We start from the raw sequence: 21866 nt of genomic DNA, 5'->3' as shown, positions 1-21866 counted from the left end.
TAGGGGGTCAGGAGGGGTTTACCTTGCCCCCTTTCCTTCATTTCCCCCTTCTTTTTTCACCACATCTTGTCTCTCAAACCTACCTAGAGACAAGATGGTGGCCGCTCCGGACTGTTTACAATGTTGACAGCTACGCTGCCGGTTAGCTGCCCGGTGAGCTGCCCGGTTCGCGTACCGGGACGCGCCTCTACGGCGTAAAATCGCAAAAAAAAAATTTTTTTATTTTTTGCCCCGCGGGGCACTTTAATATCCCCCTCATCAATCCTAGGGGGTCAGGAGTGGTCTACCTTGCCCCCTATCCTTCATTTCCCCCTTCGTTTTTGACCACATCTTGTCTCTCGATCGTACCGAGAAACAAGATGGCGGCCGCTCCGGACTGTTTAGAATGTTGACAGACACCGGAGAGCCAATCAGCTTCGCTTCGCGAAGTTCCGTTACGCGTCAGGTACGCGAACCGGAGCGCTGTCACAGATATATATATTTTTTTAAACGTTCATTTCTCAAAATCCACTGGAGCACATATATTGAGACATAGCAAAGGCACGTCGGGCAAACCATATCTACAATTTTGCCAAGTTTCATGTAAATCTATTCAGCCGTTCGAGCTAAAAGTGAGTCCAACCGCCCTATGGAAAAATTAATGGGAAAAACGCATTTTGGGACCCCCCTTTTTTCTCGGCCCCCCTTGACGAAACCCCCCCCCAAATTTTCAGGGGCTGCTCAGAAACAAAATGTGCCATTTTCCTGAAAATTTCAGCCAATTCCGTCCACAAACGCCAAAGTTATTAGACATAGAATTTTCAGAAATCCCATAGAGAAAAAATCCTAACTATATATACCCACTGGCTATCGCCAGTAGGTAATATACATATATAAACATATATAAACTGCATATCTATATAAATATAAATGCATGCATACATATACATATATGCATACATATGCATGTTATTTACATGAAAGTTTTAAAAACACTAATAAAAGCAAAGCTAAAAAGCCACCTCATTACAAACAGAATGGCTTTAACTTAAACGAGGGCGAGATCTATTGCATTTTCAATGCTTGTTTACTTTGGTTCTACCAAGAAGGCATTCAGATGTGTCACACATTTGCCATAAATTCTGAATGTTAGCACTCTAGTTGCTCATTAGATCACTGTAGTAAAGCTAGTGCTCACCAGGGAAGTCTGCTGCTAATCATGGTTTGCAGCCATTTTCCTGCATTTTTTATCCCGCAGACTTTCAGTCCGCATACCATTATCCCGCAAGGTCATTGACCTCGCATACCATTATCCCGCATTGTTTCAAAGAATTACGTTTAAAAGGCATGTATGGTAAATGCATTTGCGTTGTGAAAACCACGATGACGAGAGAGGTAAGTGGGTTTGCGTTAATTTTTTCGTGGGTTAGTGATTGTGTAGTGTAGTGTAGTGTTGTGTAGTGTAGTGTTGTGTTAGTGTAGTGTAGAGTTGTGGTGGTTGTTTAGTGTAGGGTCATGCTGGGGGTAGTGGTTTAGGGTTGTGTTGTAGTGTTTGCGTAGTGTAGGGTCATGCTGGGGGTAGTGTTTTAGGGTTTAGGGTAGTGTTGTAGTGTTTGCGTAGTGTAGGGTCATGCTGGGGGTAGTGTTTTAGGGTTTAGGGTTGTGTTGTAGTGTTTGCGTAGTGTAGGGTCATGCTCGGGCTAGTGTTTTAGGGTTTAGGGTAGTGTTTGCGTAGTGTAGGGTCATGCTGGGCGTAGTGTTTTAGGGTTTAGGATAGTGTTGTAGTGTTTGCGTAGTGTAGGGTCATGCTGGGGGTAGTATTTTAGGGTTTAGGGTAGTGTTGTAGTGTTTGCGTAGTGTAGGGTCATGCTGGGGGCAGTCTTTAAGGGTTTTGGGTAGTGTTGTAGTGTTTGCGTAGTGTAGGGTCATGCTGGGATGTAGTGTTTTAGAGTTTTGGGTAGTGTTGTAGTGTTTGTGTAGTGTAGGGTCATGCTGGGGGTAGTGTTTTAGGGTTTTGGGTAGTGTTGTAGTGTTTGCGTAGTGTAGGATCATGCTGGGGGTAGTGTTTTAGGGTTTTGGGTAGTGTTGTAGTGTTTGCGTAGTGTAGGGTCATGCTCGGGGGTAGTGTTTTAGGGTTTTGGGTAGTGTTGTAGTGTTTGCGTAGTGTAGGGTCATGCTGGGATGTAGTGTTTTAGAGTTTTGGGTAGTGTTGTAGTGTTTGCGTAGTGTAGGGTCATGCTGGGGGTAGTGTTTTAGGGTTTTGGGTAGTGTTGTAGTGTTTGCGTAGTGTAGGGTCATGCTGGGGGTAGTGTTTTAGGGTTTTGGGTAGTGTTGTAGTGTTTGCGTAGTGTAGGGTCATGCTCGGGGGTAGTGTTTTAGGGTTTTGGGTAGTGTTGTAGTGTTTGCGTAGTGTAGGGTCATGCTGGGGGTAGTGTTTTAGGGTTTTGGGTAGTGTTGTAGTGTTTGCGTAGTGTAGGGTCATGCTGGGGGTAGTGTTTTAGGGTTTAGGGTAGTGTTGTAGTGTTTGCGTAGTGTAGGGTCATGCTGGGGGTAGTGTTTTAGGGTTTAGGGTAGTGTTGTAGTGTTTGCGTAGTGTAGGGTCATGCTGGGGGTAGTGTTTTAGGGTTTAGGGTAGTGTTGTAGTGTTTGCGTAGTGTAGGGTCATGCTGGGGGTAGTGTTTTAGGGTAGTGTTGTAGTGTTTGCGTAGTGTAGGGTCATGCTGGGGTGTAGTGTTTTAAGGTTTTGGGTAGTGTTGTAGTGTTTGCGTAGTGTAGGGTCATGCTGGGGGTAGTGTTTTAGGGTTTAGGGTAGTGTAGTGTTTGCGTAGTGTAGGGTCATGCTGGGGTGTAGTGTTTTAGGGTTTTGGGTAGTGTTGTAGTGTTTGCGTAGTGTAGGGTCATGCTGGGGGTAGTGTTTTAGGGTTTACGGTAGTGTTGTAGTGTTTGCGTAGTGTAGGGTCATGCTGGGGGTAGTGTTTTAGGGTTTAGGGTTGTGTTGTAGTGTTTGCGTAGTGTAGGGTCATGCTGGGGGTAGTGTTTTAGGGTTTAGGGTTGTGTTGTAGTGTTTGTGTAGTGTAGGGTCATGCTGGGGGTAGTGTTTTAGGGTTTAGGGTAGTGTTGTAGTGTTTGCGTAGTGTAGGGTCATGCTGGGGTGTAGTGTTTTAGGGTTTTGGGTAGTGTTGTAGTGTTTGCGTAGTGTAGGGTCATGCTGGGGGTAGTGTTTTAGGGTTTAGGGTAGTGTTGTAGTGTTTGTGTAGTGTAGGGTCATGCTGGGGGTAGTGTTTTAGGGTTTAGGGTAGTGTTGTACTGTTTGTGTAGTGTAGGGTCATGCTGGGGGTAGTGTTTTAGGGTTTAGGGTAGTTTAGTTGTTTAGTGTATGCTAAAGGCATATTCGTTCTAAAAGTTTTCGTTATTTTAATTTGCGGCCTAATAGTACATGCGGGATTTCGTCATATATTCGCTAATCATACTTTCTATGGCAAAATGAACCCCCTCATTTTGTTCCTTTTTAAATTAAATGTTTTAAGAGTTACCACTTTATTCCAATCAAGATGGCTTCAGGTGTGCCATACCTTTGTAATAAGTAGGACTGTTAGCACTCTAGTTGTTCTTTAGAACACTCTGGGACATTCTGTCATTGGGCTATAGTTGGGCTACATCTGGCTGATATTTGGGCTACATTTGTTTTTTTTGTCTCTGGTGGCCATCTTTGGGCTATATTGGGCTACATTGGGCTACATTTGGGCTCCAACATATATATAGCCCAATGTAGCCCAATATATATTTTTCAAAGTTAATTTTCGTAAAAACCACTGGAGCCTATATCTTGAGACATAGCAAAGGCACATCGGGCTACCAGTCCCTACAATTTTGCCAAGTTTGGTGTAAATCCATTCAGCCGTTCAGGCTAAAAGTGAGGCCAACCGCCCTATGGAAAATTGCATGGGAAAAACACGTTTTGGGACCCCCCTTTTTTCTCGGCCCCCCCTTGACGAAACCCCCCCAAATTTTCAGGGGCTGCTCAGAAACAAAATGTTCCATTTTCCTGAAAATTTCAGCCAATTCTGTCCTCAAACGCCAAAGTTATTCGACATAGAATTTTCAAAAATCCCATAGGAAAAAAATCCTAACTATATATACCTACTGGCTATCGCCAGTAGGTAATACATATACATATATATACATATTTTGAAGCTCAAAAAGCACCAGCGCGTCGCACTCTCAGGCGGGTGCTTCCGTTGCGAGGGTGCACTCGCAAAACCAGTACCGCTCAGCCTCCCAACGCGGCAATCTCCGCAGGACGAAGGAAGCACTCACAGGGGTAGTTTACACAAATTTATTCGTAACACAGCACACTGACGCGTTTCGGTCGGAACCTTCCTCGAAGTTTACCGAACCGGCAGAGGCGTCCACCATATATTCCCGTTTCCGGGTCAAAAACATAAACATAGGACTATCCTTTATGGCGGGTAAGGAAACAGCATGAAAATGAGCGCCATCTTTAAATGTCACAAATCATAATGCAACATACAGTTCGAGCGCAAAATACAGCCCTGGATGGGCATAGCAACTGTGCACCAATATACCAGCACAATGATTCACCAATATTGTTCAAATAAAATGAATGAAGATAAATAAATAAACAATATAATATTGCGAAGGGAAAAAAATTTTTTATTATTGTAAATATCATAATCCTTCCTTTGTTTTTTATGCTGTAAACACCCCTACACCCGCACAATTATAGTACAATCAATCAAGCCCAGGATGGGCGCATAGTGCAGTGTAGATCCCAAAAGGACCCACACTCCTAGCAAACATGACCAAGGCAAAGACAATTCAGTAGGACTCAATTAAGAGTATCAAATTGATAATCTCAAAAAGTGAATGGAAATTCAATGCATAATCAGTTCCAAGTAAAAAAGAAAAGAAAAGAGTTAATTCATCACATATCATATAAATCAATTCACAGATCAGCTCATCCTAGTGTAAATGATGCATTTTCAGTAGATCCGAGGTGTATACATAACGTTCAACACAAAAGAATTATCTATATATATACAGAAAATCCAATGCGCATACTCAAAAAGAGAGACACAGTACTGTCACCCTACTATTTACACTGAACCCTCATTCCCCCAGATGTGATGATAACTCCTCATGTATATTCATCCCTAAGGGCATCTTAGTTTGGAGGTCAATTATGTACCGTGATTCCAATCTACGGAGTCAAACAAGCCTGTCTCCTCCTCTTGGATTCACTGGTACATGGTCAAGTCCAAAGAAACTCAGCAGATCCCTGTTGCGTTTATGAACTTTATCGAAGTGGCGTGCCACCGGGTACGCCTCATCGAAATTCGCAATGGCGCGCATGTGCTCTAAAATGCGCATCTTGAGGGGGTTAACTGTACTGCCTATATACCTAAGTCCACACGGGCAGGTGAGGCAATAAACGCAGTATGATGTAGAGCAGGTGATGAACTTGCTTATCCTGCGTTGAATCCCTATATGAGGGATACTGTACGACCTGACTCTTTTGCTAAATTTGCACGCCTTGCACTTCCCACAAGGGGAAAAACCACAGATTTCACCAAAGGCAGTGACTTTAGGGGACTCGACCAAGTGACTCTGAACTAAATCGTTCTTGATAGAACGTGCCTTGCGGAAGGTTATCTGGGGGTTAGTTGGAAGATCCTTTTTGATGACCTGATCAGTTTGCAAAATATGCCAACTTTTCTTAATAGTTTTTTTAAGAAAAGCGGCATCTTGCGAAAAGGTGGTAATAAGCCTGAATTTCCCATCACTCTTAATTGGCTTTTTACTTTTAAACAAATCGTTCCTTTCAGTAGAATTGGCTCTCTGATACGCGTCCTCCAGGATTTGGTCACCATACCCCCTCCTCCTGAAGCGCGCAACACACTCTGTGGCTGCTAGTTGGAATTCATGATCTTCAGTGCAGTTTCGTTTTAACCTCAATAATTCCCCATAGGGGATACTTTTAATTAGACTCTCAGGGTGGCTACTGGTCGCTCTCAAAACACTATTACCAGCAGTTGGCTTTCTGAAGAGTTTACTCTTAAGTGTCCCACCCTCAACGTAAACAGTCACGTCCAGGTAGTTCACAGAGGTTTTACTCACCTCCCCTGAGAATTCGAGGTGGACACTGTTGTCATTTAACTTCCCTATGTAGTTTTTGGCACTCTCGATGGTCCCGTCCCAGACGATAAACAGATCGTCAATGAAACGATACCAACTGATTAGATTTTGGGACCAGAGTGCATTACCTGCCCCCCAGGCTACCTGCTCCTCCCACCAGCCCACGAACAAGTTCGCGTAGCTGGGGGCGAAGCAGGTACCCATCGCTGTCCCAGACAGCTGACGAAACAGGTCAGTCTGAAACAGGAAAATGTTATTCGTGAGGCAAAACTCAACAAATTCCAATAGCATTTGGCTGTGCTTCCTGAATTTCAATGGTCTCTGGTCCAGGTAATACTTAATAGCTACCAGACCATCTGCATGCTCAATAGAGGTGTATAGGCTTGTTATATCTAACACCATTAAGGTGTAGCCCTCTTTCCACTCTATACATTTCACTTTCTCCAGGAAATCAGAGGTGTCTCGAATATGTGATTTTAAAGACAGAACAAAAGGTAACAGAAAATAGTCCACAAACATGGATAAATGTTCCGTAAGACTGCCCTGCGAGGCGACAATTGGTCTCCCCGGGGGTGCAGTGGGGTTCTTGTGCACCTTGGGGAGGTGGTAAAATGTAGGTATAGTCGGATTGAGGCGTCGCAGGAACATATATTCTTCCATTTCAAGGAAACCGTCATTGTGCCATTTACTGATAAGTGTATGATAATCATTCACACTCATCTGATATTCTTTCATGGTTATTCTCTGGTATGTGGATTCACAATCCAATTGTCTGAGTGCTTCCTTGTTGTAATTCTCCTTTGTTTGCAGAACAATGTTCCCGCCCTTATCTGCAGGTTTGTATATTATCTTCTTGTCCTGACTCAATGATTTAAGGGCCAAATTCTGTGCACTCGAGAAATTACCCACCTCCCCAATCTTCCTGAAATGAAGTTTCTTTCGAAAAGTAGTCAGGTCTTTTATGACAGCATCGGAAAAGACATCGATGGCATCATAAGTTAATTGGGGATTGAAGCTTGACACTGGTTTGAAGGGCGTGGGTTCACCAACTTGTGTCACTCCTGTAGCTTGGGCTTGTTGTGACTCACTCAGCTCAGTATAGCCTTGTCTTTCTCCCCCATCAAATAAATCCTCCAGTGCCATAATAGTACCAAGATCTCTGGTGGCAAGAATGTCAGTGGGCAACGGTTCCCTAGTTGTCTTTTTTTGAATTGTGGATTGTACTTTAGTCTTAAAGTATTTGTGGAGTTTAAGCTTACGGGTAAATTTATAAAGGTCGATCCTAGTCTGAGCAAATTCGAGATGTTTTCGAGGGCAAAAATTCAAACCTAACAGTAACACAGACTCTTCAGTTTCTGTCAGGATTTTGTCCGTGAGATTTACAATTGTGTGCCTTTCTTCCAGAATTACTTCCGTCTGTTGAACCCCCTCCGACTGCGTGTCATCGGTGGTGAGGTCGATCTTTTTGCGCCTCCTCTGCCCCCGCCTTGTTTTCCTGCAGCTCCTTTTTCCGGGGGTTTGCCTGCTCCCCCACCACGCCTGGTCTGTCGGATTAGTTTGAATTCCTCGCGAAAAGGAGTACGGACACGCCCAGAACGCAGGCGTCCCGCCAACTCATCTTCTGAGGATCCATTCTCTGCAGCTGATGACTCTGAAGTGACAGGCACCTCTAATTGGGATGCAGGGGCAGATGACGTTTTTTTGAGTAATTCCTTACGGGGTGCATCGTATTTTTTTGCAAATGTTAGCACCCTACCAAGGGCATAGTCTTCTTCATCCCTATCGAATTTGCTCTCCTTCCGAAGTTTAATTTTTTCTTCATACGCCTTCAGTCGCGTTTTCATTTGATCCTTAAGTTCTGTTATTTTTACTTGGTCTTCTTCTTTGGATAAATCCTCTTCCATAGCTTTTATGTCCACAAGCGCCTTATCCCTATCACTCCACGCGAATTTAACTAACAGTCTCAGGCTTCCTTTACATGACTCCGCGGTATGCTCTGCCCAAGCATCAAGGAGCAGAGGATCCGGAGACTCGTACGCCGGTACTGTATAAATCCTAAGTCCACGTGGGACACGGTTCACATCGATATAGCTTTGTAACGATGTGCCCTCCCACCACTTGCGAATTTCTCGCTCGTACAACCTTTCAAGCGTTTTGCATTTCATGGTCACATCATCACTCTTAGGATTGCTTTCCATATTTCGCGCGGATTTGCGCTTGTCCTTGTTGTCTTTGCCTTTGAACATGTTGCTAGCCGCCTCATGCCGCTCCGACTCACAAAACATGCTATTGCTGTGTGGGACTGTAATAATGTCCCCGCCCCCTCGCCTTGTGTGCAGTTGCAAGGAAAGTCAATGCGTAAGTACGCTAAGCCTCGCGTCTTACCGGGATTCTCAGGCAGCGTCGGAAAATCTTAAACACCGACTCCGCTAATCCCAATGCATCTTGCTCGCTGCTCACGGTGCCACGCGAACATCCATTGAAGCTCAAAAAGCACCAGCGCGTCGCACTCTCAGGCGTACACATATATATACATATACACATATATATACATATACATATACACATATACATATACACATACATATACACATATATATATACACATATATACATATACATATATATACACATATACACACATATACACATATACACATATACACACATATATATATATATATATATATACACATCCAACATTAAGGACTTCGGATAGAGAGCGTACACCTCTTCAGGCCGGCCTCGGGTGTAGGGACGGAACACCCCTCTCAAATCGAACATAATCTCCCTTGCAAACCTTCAAAGGAGCACGCCACACACCAGACCTTCAAACAAAAGGTGCTTTATTACCGCATACCAGTGAAGACAGCTTGTTTTCAGTCATTTCAGTCCTGACGCGTTTCGGGCTCCATTCAGCCTTGAGCGCAGGTGGGTGGTCATGTGACTGCGGTGTAACTTCCTGCTTTTGTACACCCATTGAGACTACTGCATCTCCATGTGGTCTGACTAGTAAATCAGTCCCCAGAATGCACCTTGGCGGTCTTTTTGTTTTCTTGCCATCAGTATGCAATTCGTTTTTCAATTATTTTATTTTTAATGGGACATTGCATGCAAGGCTATTTTCTTTACAAAATTCACAAGGCGCTGCTGTTCAAACCCTTTAAAAAAAAAAGACTTGCTGCCTCTTTAAAAAGTCTTTCTTGCAAAATCTTCCGATCAAAAGTCCATGTGAAGGACACGGTCTCTTCTTCACTGGAGAGAGAGAGAGATAGATATATATATATATATCACTTTCAGCGAACAAAGCACTTTGGCCACTCAAAGCGGCGGGCCTGGACTGGATTCGCAACTTCCCAATATCTAAACGTTCTCGCTCCACTCAGTCTAAGAAACGAAATCCAGGCCACCAATCCTTAGTAAACGTGTGTTTATTGCAGCTCACTCGGGGCGTTTCGGGAAACAAGTTCCCTTGTTCACGATATATATATATATATTTGAATTTTAACATATCAGTTATCTACTTAGATTACACTGGGATCTCCTGATAAGCATGTATTTGCTGATGTACATAGAAACCCATTTACGAATGTACATAGACACCCTTCTCTGCCTCTGATACAAAGGACTAAGTATTGGTTTTGTCAACGTATAATACACAACTTGTACATATTGATTGCACTTCATGTGCTGTGCTGAGCCCATAGAATACAACTTGTACATATAGATTGCACTTCATGTGCTGTGCTGAGCCCATAGAACCAATTGGGACTCTGTACAAATGCAATGGGAAGGTGATCAGACTACCTTTGTGTAGTCAAAAATTATGTATTTATGCTATGGATGGATTACTCTTACTCAGGTCCTCATTTCCCCTGTAATTTCTTTGTTTTTCCTGCTTACACATTTTTTGTACTGTATGTGCTGTGCTAAGCTCATTAAACTAATTGGTACTCTTTATCCATACAATGACCATGTGATGTGATATCATCAGACTTACACTTAACTGATGTCAGGCACAGAATGTGTACTTGTTTACCCTTGCAAGACTACCGGTGTGTAGTTCCCTTGTTCACAATATATTTATATGGGTAGCACTGAGCTAATCCTATGCTTAAAGACTTTGACAGAAAAGCAGACATTTGAGGTGAGCAGATCTCGAGTGTCGCTGGTGTTGAGAGTGCTCTATACAGGAGCTGCTTTCCACCTAAACTTGAGAACTACCAAGAGTTCTCTGCTTCTTTTTTGCGTATATATATATATATATATATATATATATATATATATATATATATTATATGCATTTCCAATGATTTCCTTGTATTACCCATGTGACCTGATGAGTGATGTATTGGCACTTTAAAAACCAAAAAATGGCACAGGATAGCGTCATGTGATCAAGGACTCGGACGAGTCTGAAACGCATCATGGTGGAGGTGCGGGCGGTTGCCGAATAAACCCGTTAATTTACACTGCAAACTGGGTCTGCCTTTGTTTTTCATGGAGAGATAGAATGGACATCGCTTCATGAATGCGAGCTGTATATATATATATATATATATATATATATATATATATATATATATATGGAAACAATGAGCCCCTGAGCTCCAATAGGGCACACTACGCTCTCCCCCACCATCCGGTACTGCTGCCTTGCCGATACGCGCAATTCAAGGTCTCAAAAATGCTGCTTCCTGGTCCGACGCGTTTCAAGGCTGTTCCGCCCCATCCTCATGGACTGTGCACAGAGGGACACAACACTTCACCATTGTTAGTTTCCACCTTTTTATTGATAGAAACAGCGCCCTTAGTGGGCGTGGCAGTGTGAATACCACCCAGCTGCATGCTAGTAGTTGCGGTCCAAACAAGGTGAATACAATCATTTGATGGTGGGGGGGGGGGAGCGTAGTGTGCCCTATTGGAGCTCAGGGGCTCATTGTTTACTCATGTACTTTGCACGGCTACCTTTGGCCGTGAATAGGAGCACAATTCCCGTTCTGGACTAGAAGCTGAGTACAGAAGTGGGAAGGCTTAGGATGGGAAACGGCTTCTCTTCTGTAAAGTACGCTCTCCCGGGTGAAAACAGCGCGCAAACTTGAATGTCTCTTGCCTACTAAAGGTCTTAATTGTGCGAAATTAAGACCTCAGTAGGTTGGAAAAACTTGTGATGGTATTGCAGTAGTTGACTGACCTTCGGCGTCGAGAATTTCTGTTTTCTGTTTTTCAACTGTCAACGACAAACCAGTCGTTGAGGTTTGTTTGGGCCTCCCTTTTTGTTTGGATGGAGCTGCGGTCGCCGAATGCTTAGACACAGAGGATCCCTTCGGAGGTCTAGTCTGATTTTTTAGACTCTTTTGAGGTCGACGACTCTTACCTCCTTCGAAGTCTTCTTCTCGACTTCCACAACCAAAACTTCTCTGTCCTCGTTGCCTTCTGGCCCTTTGGTGACGTTATCTTCCTCCTCACTGGAGAGTCCCAGGTCTCAGGGCGGTCCTTGGCCATTACATGTTGTAATTTGCTTGTCTCTGCCTTTCTCTCGACCTCAATGTCTTTGGGGTGAAGACGGAGCAGGCGTTGCAGTCATCGCTCTGATGGTCCAGCGGTAGGCACAGGTTGCAGACCGGGTGCTGATCCTTTTGAACATATTTGTGGTGACAGTTCTTACAAAACTTGAACGGCGTCTTGTCCATTACCGCGCAAAGGGAGCCCCCTGCGTGCGCATTGTCTGATCGTCGAACATCTTGTTTTTCTTCCTTAGTCGAACTGCGGTCATCTTTGATTTAAAGCTGAAAGTGGAAGACACGTCCTACAGATTTTTTCCCTGAATCTTCTCTTTAATCTTGGAAGCTCCTCTGGTATCGATCCAGACCCAACTGAGAAAAAACAGAATATGAAGATGGCTACCAAAGGTGGGAGCTTCCGGAGGAAGCCCGTTGACGTCACAGAAGGCCATCAAACGGTACTACGTCAACGCACAACAACAAAAAAAAGAAAGAAAAAAGAGAAGAAATACTACAATTCCAGACCCAACCACTAGATGGTGGAATAATGCACAGCATAGTGAATCCAGAAAAGATTCATGCTGCAAAAGGTCCAAGACCCCTCCCACTTCTCTCCAAAGCCTAGCACATTTTCAAAGTGCTCAGACGAGAACATAGAACCCCTAGGTTCAATCGGCATTGAGCTACGTCGTTCCAACTCCTTGTTTTTGGGGATGGGGATGGAGGGGCCAAATGCATTGACTTTGGGTTTGACATCATAAGAGGTTGCGTTGGCACGACAGGCATTAACCTGAATCCGGGAACAGATCCGCGAGGCTCCGCCGGAGCCTACAACGTCGCACCCGATGGGGCCTCTCCCGACCCTGTGGGGTTCGAAGGCTCACCAGTAGGGTCGGCCCGCTCAAAAACGCTGCGCATGGCTTTGTAAAACTCTTACTTGAGCAGAGTTCACTCTGGCTCCCGGAAAGGGAGGGAGGCGCAAAGTCGACCCAGGCTCCAGCTCACAGAATTTTGCCTAGAGCATTGATACTCCTTACCTCTCTCGTGGAAGGATGACAGCCGAGGTGAAGATGAAGTCCGGTCGGACTTCTTCTTCTTATGCCTCTTCCCTGAGTGCCCAGAGGACCTTGAGTGGGACGAAAAGGACTTAGGACTCCAGGAGCAGTCCTGCGACCTCCTCTTCTTCGATCGGGACCAGGACTTCCATGGAGTCTTGCTCGATGGTGTTAACTGCAAGGGCCACGAGGAGCCTCATCGCCCGCTCTCTCAAGGCCTCTGGAGCCATGGCCCGACAGTCCGAGCACAACTTTAATTCGTGGTCGCACATGAGACACCAGAGACAGACAAGGTGGGAATCGGTTAATGGCATCATGTGGTGACAGGCACCATACAGCTTGCAACCCGTCTTCCTCGAAGACATCCCTCGCACACGAAAATGGACAAATTTCCTATTCACCAAGAAGTCGAGAATTAACCTGTCAAATAGCGACGGAGAGGTAGTTCTTCCCGGATCGGCGCTTAAGTGGCGCAGAAGGAAAAGAACTGATGTCCGCGCGGCTGGGGGGCACCTATATAACCATCATAACCGACTCTACCGACACGGACGACGTCATGCAGAGTCAAATGAGCCACCCGGGGGCGCGTGCAATGGTATTGCACAGCAAAAGTTTCTGGATCCAGCCTGACGCCTGGGAATTAAAAGGTAAGGAATCTGCAGCTAGAAGTCTCTATCAGATTCTTCGGACAGTGTGGCAGTAGTTCATAGTACTTGTCACGTAAGGATCTACAAGGTGTGACAGCTTCGAGATACTTCTGGGTATTGCATGTTTCTGTAAACCCAACATACACTACATAGCAGAAGTATCGCATAGATATAATGATATATTACCTTTGTAAATTTGCCATGGGGTGAAAAATTATGGATTAAATCATTGTGAGCTTTTTCTATTTTTTTTTATTCAGCAATTACTTTCTTTAAGAAAACCATAAATTATCTAAATAAACAAAATGGCTGAATTCACAATTTTAAACATTATTTCACAACTCTTATTCCTGAAAGCTACGAAGATGGTGATTTTACCACAACAAACTTTTTGTTGATGCCATTTTTAGGGGTAAAACACACTTTATTGCACAGCACATGTTCCCATACTTTGCACACACAAAAAAGAAAATTGCTATATTTTGACTATTTTCTTGGTTTCCTCGAGGGGAATTGCCATACCCTGGGTATCTTTAGAGTCTCCAATATGCAGAAGAGAAAAGGACTCAAATTTGGCCTGGGCAGCTTCTGTGGATTTCTGATGGCTTAAGTACAAAGAGCTCCAAACATCAAAAAAGGTCTCAGCATTAGGGAGGGAAAAGCCTCAGCATCTAAGGAGTCAATTTAGGGGGTGATTGTCAATATTTCCCCGGGTGTTGCCCCAAATAAGGGTGTCAGCCAAACAGTTATATTGAGTTCACTACGTTCAGAATATCAGCAAGTTCAGAACAGAATTTGAAGCAAACAAAGGCCTTATGATATTCAACAAACAGTGACAGTGAAAAGGAGTTAACATAGAATTTTGGTAGGAATATAAAATAGATATTCGGGTTAAGTAGTAACAGATACGAGAAGTAACTGCTGCTAAAAGAATCCAATGAATTCTATAAAAAGTATGTCAACTGGGATTTAGCGGCACAGTACGCCAAGTGAAACACAACCGCAACTTAATATGCAATGCATCACTCTTTACACAACAAAACAAAAACCGTTATGAGGGAAAGAACGAAAGAGGACCGAGTAGGGCAACTGTCAGTTAATAATTTTGGTAAAAAAATAAATAATAAATAGGTGCCCATTAGGGTAAATCCTAAGCATTAGTAAAAAAAGAGCAAGAAAAAACAAGCAAAACATTTTAGTCGCAAATTAAAAGGTTGCAAAATAAATCTACCAACATATTTAAGGTCTTTTTTTACGCACTGATGCCGAAACAACAGCCTAATTGTTTGGGAGAACATTACACTGAAAAGCAAGATGCTCTCTAAAAGTCAATGACATCTAAAATACAACAATTAAAAACATAATAGGAAGCAGACCTTTTTGCTTCTGGAAGTTCTGTTCTACTCTCCGTTCAAAGTCTTCCACATTGATCATTCTACGCTTCTTCGGCCTCCGGATTAAACCCTTTTTCTCAACAGAGTCGGGATCCCCCAGAGAGTCAGGAACCAATTTGAATGACCTGAAAAACAAACCACAAACTTCATAAAAGTATATTACTTGCAAGTCAAGAAACCACAGATGCATGTAAAATGTTAGTTGCTGGAGTACAGAGTGCTCGACACTTGAAAAGATTGAACCTGCTAAACCATTATTGCTTACCTTTGGTAATATCCTTCCTGCAGGATACTCTTATTTATCTGAAATTCTTCACCTCTTCAATCTCCTCCAGGCACCGGACTGTGTTAAGTAAAGTTGAACCAGCTCCGGAGCTGGTAGGTGGCAATTGACTCATTTCATTTCAAAAGTACTTTATTCGTTTTTTTTTCCACAAAACCATAAAAGTGCACAATACATTATATGTTTATGGTTGGTTAAAAAGAACGACAAGTTAAAATCTATATTGATTAAAACAGGTATAGCCTGACGTTAAAAGGAAAATCCATCTGTTTCACATTATAAAAAGCAACATTCAGTTCTAAACATCCAGACATTTTCTCTAATGTATTGCACTTTTTAAAAAACCGATCACATGGGGTATACAATCTAATTTTAACAGTTGTAAGTAAAGGAGTGCTGGGCGTGCTTGTACAAAGAGCGTTCTTTTTAAAATAGGCTTAAGGTAAAAAGCTCTGGGGAATTCATAATATTTACAAAAAAACATAAAATGCAGCAAATCCTGCGGAGACAAACTGTCGCAGCCGCAGGATTTCTAGCACTGTTCCTCTGTGACTTCCCCTTGGCACTGCTATTAAAATATGAAACAAGTTGAACCTAAACCTAGTTAATAAAAAGCGCTCATACGCTGTTAATGGCAATAGGAGGTAAGGTTCCTCTCCGGCCAAGGTTTTAAGCATCATGTGTAGACGCGCATTGTACTTTGTCATGTCCTTCTCCTGCCTTTCCATTACTTTTCGTGTGGTGAAAGTCTTTTTGATGTACACTACGTCACTTATGGTAATACCTTCCGGGTTTAAAAACAAGTCCAGACGCCCCTCATTCCCAAATCTGTTTTTTAGGTACTTCAGCCAGGGGACCTTGGTCATACAGTCTAGGCTCATTGTCTCTTTCAGAAGACTGTGCGTTAAACTGAGCTGCTTGTTGAGCCAACATTGTAGCCAAAAGATGAGAGGTCGCAAAGACAGGGTGTCGCTGATAAAAGGCTGACCAGTCTCTTCGTGCACAGACATGTTCGAAGTCCCCTGTGGGACACACAGGAGCTGTTTTAAAAATTTATTTTCAACCACCTGTAGTCCCTCAAGGTTACAATAACCCCATAACTCGCTTCTGTAGGAAGCTATCGCAATGCTTTTTGCACGGTAAACATTGAGCATGGCTCCCACAGGTCTATTGCCCATTCTTGCGGCAAAGTCAAATAGTGCAGCGCTAGCCCTTATTACTTCTCCCCTCTTTTTGTTCAGAAGTGGGGCCCAATTCAACTGGTGATCAAAAAAGACACCGAGATAGTAGAAAGTGGTACACCTAGGCACCGTGGTGCTGTTAACTCTAAAACGGTGCTTTTTTTCCGCTAGTTTCCCCATCTGCATCACGTAAGATTTTGTATTGTTTATGGATAGGTCGCGGCTGGCCATAAACCCGTGGAATGTGTCAAGTAAAGTTTGTAACCCTTTCGGGGTGCGGGCCAGGAGGACGGCGTCGTCCGAATAAAGCAAGACGGGCAGTCCCCGACGGCCCACATAAGGATAATCCGCCCCTGCGTCCACCAATGTCTCTTCAAGGTCGTTTATGTATAGGTTAAAAAGAAAAGGTGCCAGGATGCACCCCTGCCCGACACCCCGACTTGTTCTAAAATTCTTTGTTACCTTGAGGTCCATTGTGTATGTTACGTTTGCCCTTGTGTCTTTATGAAGATCTTTTAAAAAGTTCACCAGTTTTTGCTCCCCCCCCCCCCCATGGCCTCCATTGACTGCCACAGCTTTCCCCGGTTGACACAGTCAAAGGCCGAGGAAAGGTCCATGAATGCCATGTAGATAGTCCCAGAACGTGCGAGGGTGTATTTGCCCAATATCAAATAAAGGTTTAGGCATTGTGCCACGGTCGAATGCCCAGTCCGGAACCTGTACTGGGCGTCTGAAATTATCTGCTTCTCCTCTGCCCACGAGGTCAGCCTCTTGAGTATAACACCCCCTAGGACTTTTACGATAGAGTCAATCAAGGCGATGGGCCTATAATTTAGGGTGCTGTTTCGATCTCCCTTCTTGAACACTGGTACGAATGTTGATAGACCCCATGAGGGTGGGCAACCCTTTTCTGTTGCGACGTTTCCCACTGCTGTTAAGATTGGGGCCCAGAATTGGGGACTGGATTTAAAAAGATATGGGGGGATACCATCTGGGCCAGGGGCCTTCTTGTTCGAGAGATTATTGATTCCCTCTATCGTTTCCGCCACTGAGAATGTCGTGGAGGCCACTACCATCTCCACTGTTGGTAGATCAGGGCATAGCACAGTATCTTTGAAGATTGTAGCAAAATGGGACACCCACTCATCCTCTGTGATATTTGATCCCACCTCATTCGTCCCAGTCATTAGTAAGGGTGAGCGATTAATTGTGGACCAGAATCTAGAGGAACTACCCAGGGTGGCAGGATCCAGAAGTTCCTTCCAGAGAATATTTTTCAATTCCTTTTTCCGATTAGCCAATACACTTTTATAGGTAAAACGAAGTGTGCGGATCCTACATCTATCCCGGGGATTTATTTTGAGGGCCTTTTTTAGTTCTCTGGATGCCTTGGAGCAATTATGACAGAACCATTTGGGGTCTTCGGATGCGGGTTTCCCTTTAGGGGCCTGTAGTTTCTTTCCCACGTGTTTGGCTATGCTGTCAAAGGCTTTAAGGACTCCTTCACCCACTGGTTCTGTGCTAGTGCAGATTGACAACTCAATGGCACATTCTTTTTTAAGGCTCTCAACGAAATCGGGCGGAGTGACCTGGTTCCACTTGATACGTCGTCCTCCATTTACGCTTTGCAGCGTGTTATTTCCCACAATTTGTTCCCTTTTCTTCATGATATTTCCTCCTAATAGGATGCAGACTGGGTTGTGGTCACTATGTGCGCTCTGTGTTATACAGAAGGCCGCAAGGAGGCTCATAATAGCTCTAGAAACTAAGATAAAATCTATGAAACTACCTGAGCTTCTACCCTTGAACGTAGGATCCTTTTGTGTCGATAGAGGTGGTGCAATGCTCATAGTGAACAAGAGATCTTGCTCCTCTAAGATATGGTTCAACTCCTTTCCCTGTTTTATATGTTCAAAATGCAACCCCGTTGACTGCTGGCAACCCTTGGTCGCTAAACTGTTTAGCAGTGGGTCGCCGCAGGGGTGTACATTAAAGTCACCTGCTAGTAGCAGGTACCTTCTAGTTGGGCCGCGACATTGTGTGATAAAATTGTGTAGTTCTGTGATCCTACAGCCCTCACCCTGATTGGTTGAGTTATAAAAATTTATCACGCACAGGCTGCTTTCTTTTTTCCCCAGGATGATGGCCTGGATGTTTCCATTGCCTGAGAAAAAAGCCCTAATACTACATCTTAATGCCAGGGAGGTAAAGATAACTAGTCCTCTTGAAGACAGATGATGGAGTATGTGCTTACACACTGCACCCATAAGGGGTCTTGAACTTTTCCTATCAACCCGGCAATATTCTAGGAAAGGATGTTAAATTCTTGGTTAGCCTCTCCAGTCACCCTGCCAAACTGTCTAGATAAAACAAGTTGGGTTGGTCTATGGTGGGTTACCCCACTGGGTCCTTTGACTGCTAACAATGCGGTATCAGTGGGGATGTCAGGGGTAAATTTATTAAGATCGCTCTCTGGACTATCCGGTGTTGGAGGGTATACAGGGTAGGCGTGAGAAATAACTTGTGATGGGAAACTAGAGGGGGTGCCGGGGGTAAAATTGTTAGAAACACTCTCTGAAATAGCCTGTACTGAAGTATATACAGGGGAGGTGTAAGAGCCATCTTGACGGGGGTAACTAGAAGAGTTTCCCCCAGTCAGTCGCAGTCATTGAGACCCGATAGGGCATTGAATCTGTTTGTGACCTCTATATCCCATAGATAACCTGGTCCCCCCCTCATCTGGGCTGCATTGAATCTCAAGGGAATTGTTTCCCACCCTTCTATCCTTCTGGGAAAGACCCGATTATTAGCGGTCATCCGATTTCTGTTGGTATAGTGGCTGGGGGCGCCCTGCTGCTCTGGTCTATAAAAAAATCCTAGAGGTAATATTTCTATTCCCTGCCCTCCCTGCAGGGGGCCGCCCTCCGCCTCCCTGAGTATCATCTCGACTGGGATTGGGCTGTTAAAATTTACCACAATGCAATCTCCTTTTCTAGTATTCCTGGATTGACCCACCCAGGTAACTTGACGAGCCATAATTATGTTATGTGCTGCCCTATTGCCAACTACGGTATTTCGAGAGAGCCAGTATGTGACCTTGTTTTTTATCTGGGAGAAGTCCTCTCTTTCTCCTTGGCGGAGGGGGGGGACATTCCTCAGAACGATCACTAGGGGAGTGCTTTGCGGTGAAGATCTAGAAACGTGCAATTACCCATCCCCTGGACTGGTATTTTAATCTGTGTCTGTCCATTAGTCAATTTGGCTGGATGTTCACCCTCGTCCCGATGTGTTTGGGGAATCCTCGTAGTGCAGCTGCTGCCCTCCGTGCTCTGACAGCTGTCCTTTATGATAGGTGAGCTTTTATCATTATTAATGGAAATTCTTTTTTCTAATGGTATTACAGATTTAGTGGGGGTGGGTGCGGGGGTTGGTTTGACATTGGGCCGTTTGCCTAGATGTGTAACATGTCCTCCCACCTTATTAGTATCCACTAAATGGTGTAATAGTTGGGTGTTCACAGCTGTGTCCTGTTGCACTTTGTCGACACTTGTGCTAATTATGTTCAATCTCTCAATGAGAGGTAACATTAGGGACTTTACAAGCTGTTCCACCCGTCCAATCAGCCCTTCCTCTCCCTGTACCGTGGGTGGTAAATGTTTCGTCTGTTGCGGTTGGCCATTTTTCTGGAGAGGTGGTGCACTCCTATTCTCATCAGAAAATACCAGCTCTTTCCGTTTGTGTATGCTTACCCATTTACCAGTCTTAGTTGTCAGTTTGGGGACCTTTGCCCGTTTGCCTTTTTGTTCTCCCCCTCACCGCTTACGTTTCCCATTTTTTGTGGTGCATGAAGGCGTTTGGGAACTAGGGCGTACCAGTGTCTTTGTTGGGGGTATCTTGCAAGGCACATTTTCCTCATTAAAATTAACATTCTGTGTGTCCTGTATACTACTCCCCAAAATTATATCACTTTGTGTATCCGACCCTATGCTTATGTCCGGTAAACCCAAGTCACTAAGGCGTTGGTGTAAACGGTTCTCAGGGGTTATACAGCTCTTGATGTGACCCAGAGAGGATCGTTTTAGGAATATTTCTAATGAGAGACGTTTTTCCGCATCTACTATCTCTCGATCTAATGCGGCTGTTGCCTGGGTGAAGTAATTATCTAAAGTCCCCATAAGGCTCCCACCTGTATGTTTAGGAAATAAATTTCCCCCTTTGTCTGCTTGGATAGGCATGGTATGTGAGACAGCACTTAATTGTGATTTATCACGTAACAATTACTATTGACATATATGTGCTCAAACCTTAGGGATCCAGGAACGTCTTATACACCTATAGTCCAGACACTGCGATAGAGGTCAGAATCTTAGGGAGGGTGGCCCAGCCCGGCCTCCTTCGGCCCCAGACGGACACAGACGGTCCCGCCCTTGTCCCGGGCTTAGCCCGGCGCGTCTCGCGCACGTCCTCGCGGGACGAAGGCGCAGGCGAGTCTTTATGCGCCTCCTGGCGCGTGGGAAGTGCACGTTCTGCCCCTGAGGCTCCTGGGGCTTGTAGGCGATGTTGTCAGGAGCGGTGGACCGGCGGAGCCAAGCCCGGCCGGTCGATGAAGGCGGGGGGCGAAGCTAAGCCCGGCCGCGAAGAGGGTAAACAGCAAAGTACAATGCCCAGCACAGCAACGAACACCAAGGGACTCAGCAGCAGGCGAGTCTTTATGCGCCTCCTGGCGCGTAGGAAGTGCGCTTTCTGCCCCTGAGGCTCCTGGGGCTTGTAGGCGATGTTGTCAGGAGCGGTGGACCGGCGGAGCCAAGCCCGGCCGGTCGATGAAGGCAGGGGGCGGAGCTAAGCCCGGCCGCGAAGAGGGGAAACAGCAAAGTCCAATGCCCAGCACAGCAATTGACTCAATCTCAGCGCTGGGACTGTGCCAGACATGACCTCTTATGAGCCATATAAATGCAGCTGTGGCGTGCCGACAACAGTCTCAAGTTAGTTTTGAAGAACCCCAAAGAGGCACACAAGAGGCCAACAGGGAGGTGGGCGAGAACTGCGATGAACCTGCAGGTAAACAGAGTATGCAAGAGAAAGACTCTTAACAATGGCACGTAACTTGTTCTCCTAATTAATACTTCAGTTTCCGGATTCTCACTTCTTGAATCGAAACCAGACCAGTAGATTTCCTGGTGTAGGGTCTGAGGAAATGGTTAAACCCATAAGTCCTGCAAAGCCCACATGGCAAAGTGGCCTTCCCTACAGACTTCCGAATCAATGGAGTAATGTCTGCTGAAGGTGTGGATCAAGGCCCACATCACAGCACAACAGATGTCCAAAATAGGAACACTGCTGGACAATGCCAAGGAAGCAACCTTTTCTCAGACAGAAAAAGCTCTGATGCCCTGTCGATGCTCCCTGGCAGGAATGCAGCAGATCCAAATGCTTAATACAATCCACTTGGATGCTGCTGGTTTCTGAATGGCCCTGGTCTTATTGGCACAGACATAGCCAATGCTAATTTCAGGTTCTGTTTAAAATAGAATGTAAACATATGGTATCCCAACTGGTATTATTTAAAGACAATTACAACGTATATGTTAACAACATTATCAGAAAGGAAAAAGGAGACTCATTCGAAGTTATAAATGTGCTCATGGCATCATATTTATCCAACAATTA

The 21866-nt window shown here is 44.6% G+C and overlaps 1 protein-coding gene across 7 annotated transcripts in view; it reads right to left on the bottom strand.

Moving 5' to 3' along the window:
• CENPT (centromere protein T) overlaps positions 1–21866 on the bottom strand; it is a 1192572-nt gene that overhangs the window by 575257 nt on the left and 595449 nt on the right. For all 7 annotated transcript variants that reach the window (XR_013603874.1, XM_078671348.1, XM_078671349.1 and 4 more), the window contains exon 10: positions 14718–14860. Coding sequence is in view for 6 of the 7 variants with exons in the window: in XM_078671348.1 (XP_078527474.1) it covers positions 14718–14860 (143 nt within the window). In the remaining variant the exon portion in view is untranslated. The remainder of the gene's footprint in view (positions 1–14717; positions 14861–21866) is intronic.

Source organism: Lissotriton helveticus, chromosome 12 (assembly GCF_964261635.1).
Source record: "Lissotriton helveticus chromosome 12, aLisHel1.1, whole genome shotgun sequence".
NCBI lineage: Eukaryota > Metazoa > Chordata > Amphibia > Caudata > Salamandridae > Lissotriton > Lissotriton helveticus.
Note: the sequence above shows the minus strand (reverse complement) of the source record. Positions and strands in the feature narration are given on the sequence as shown.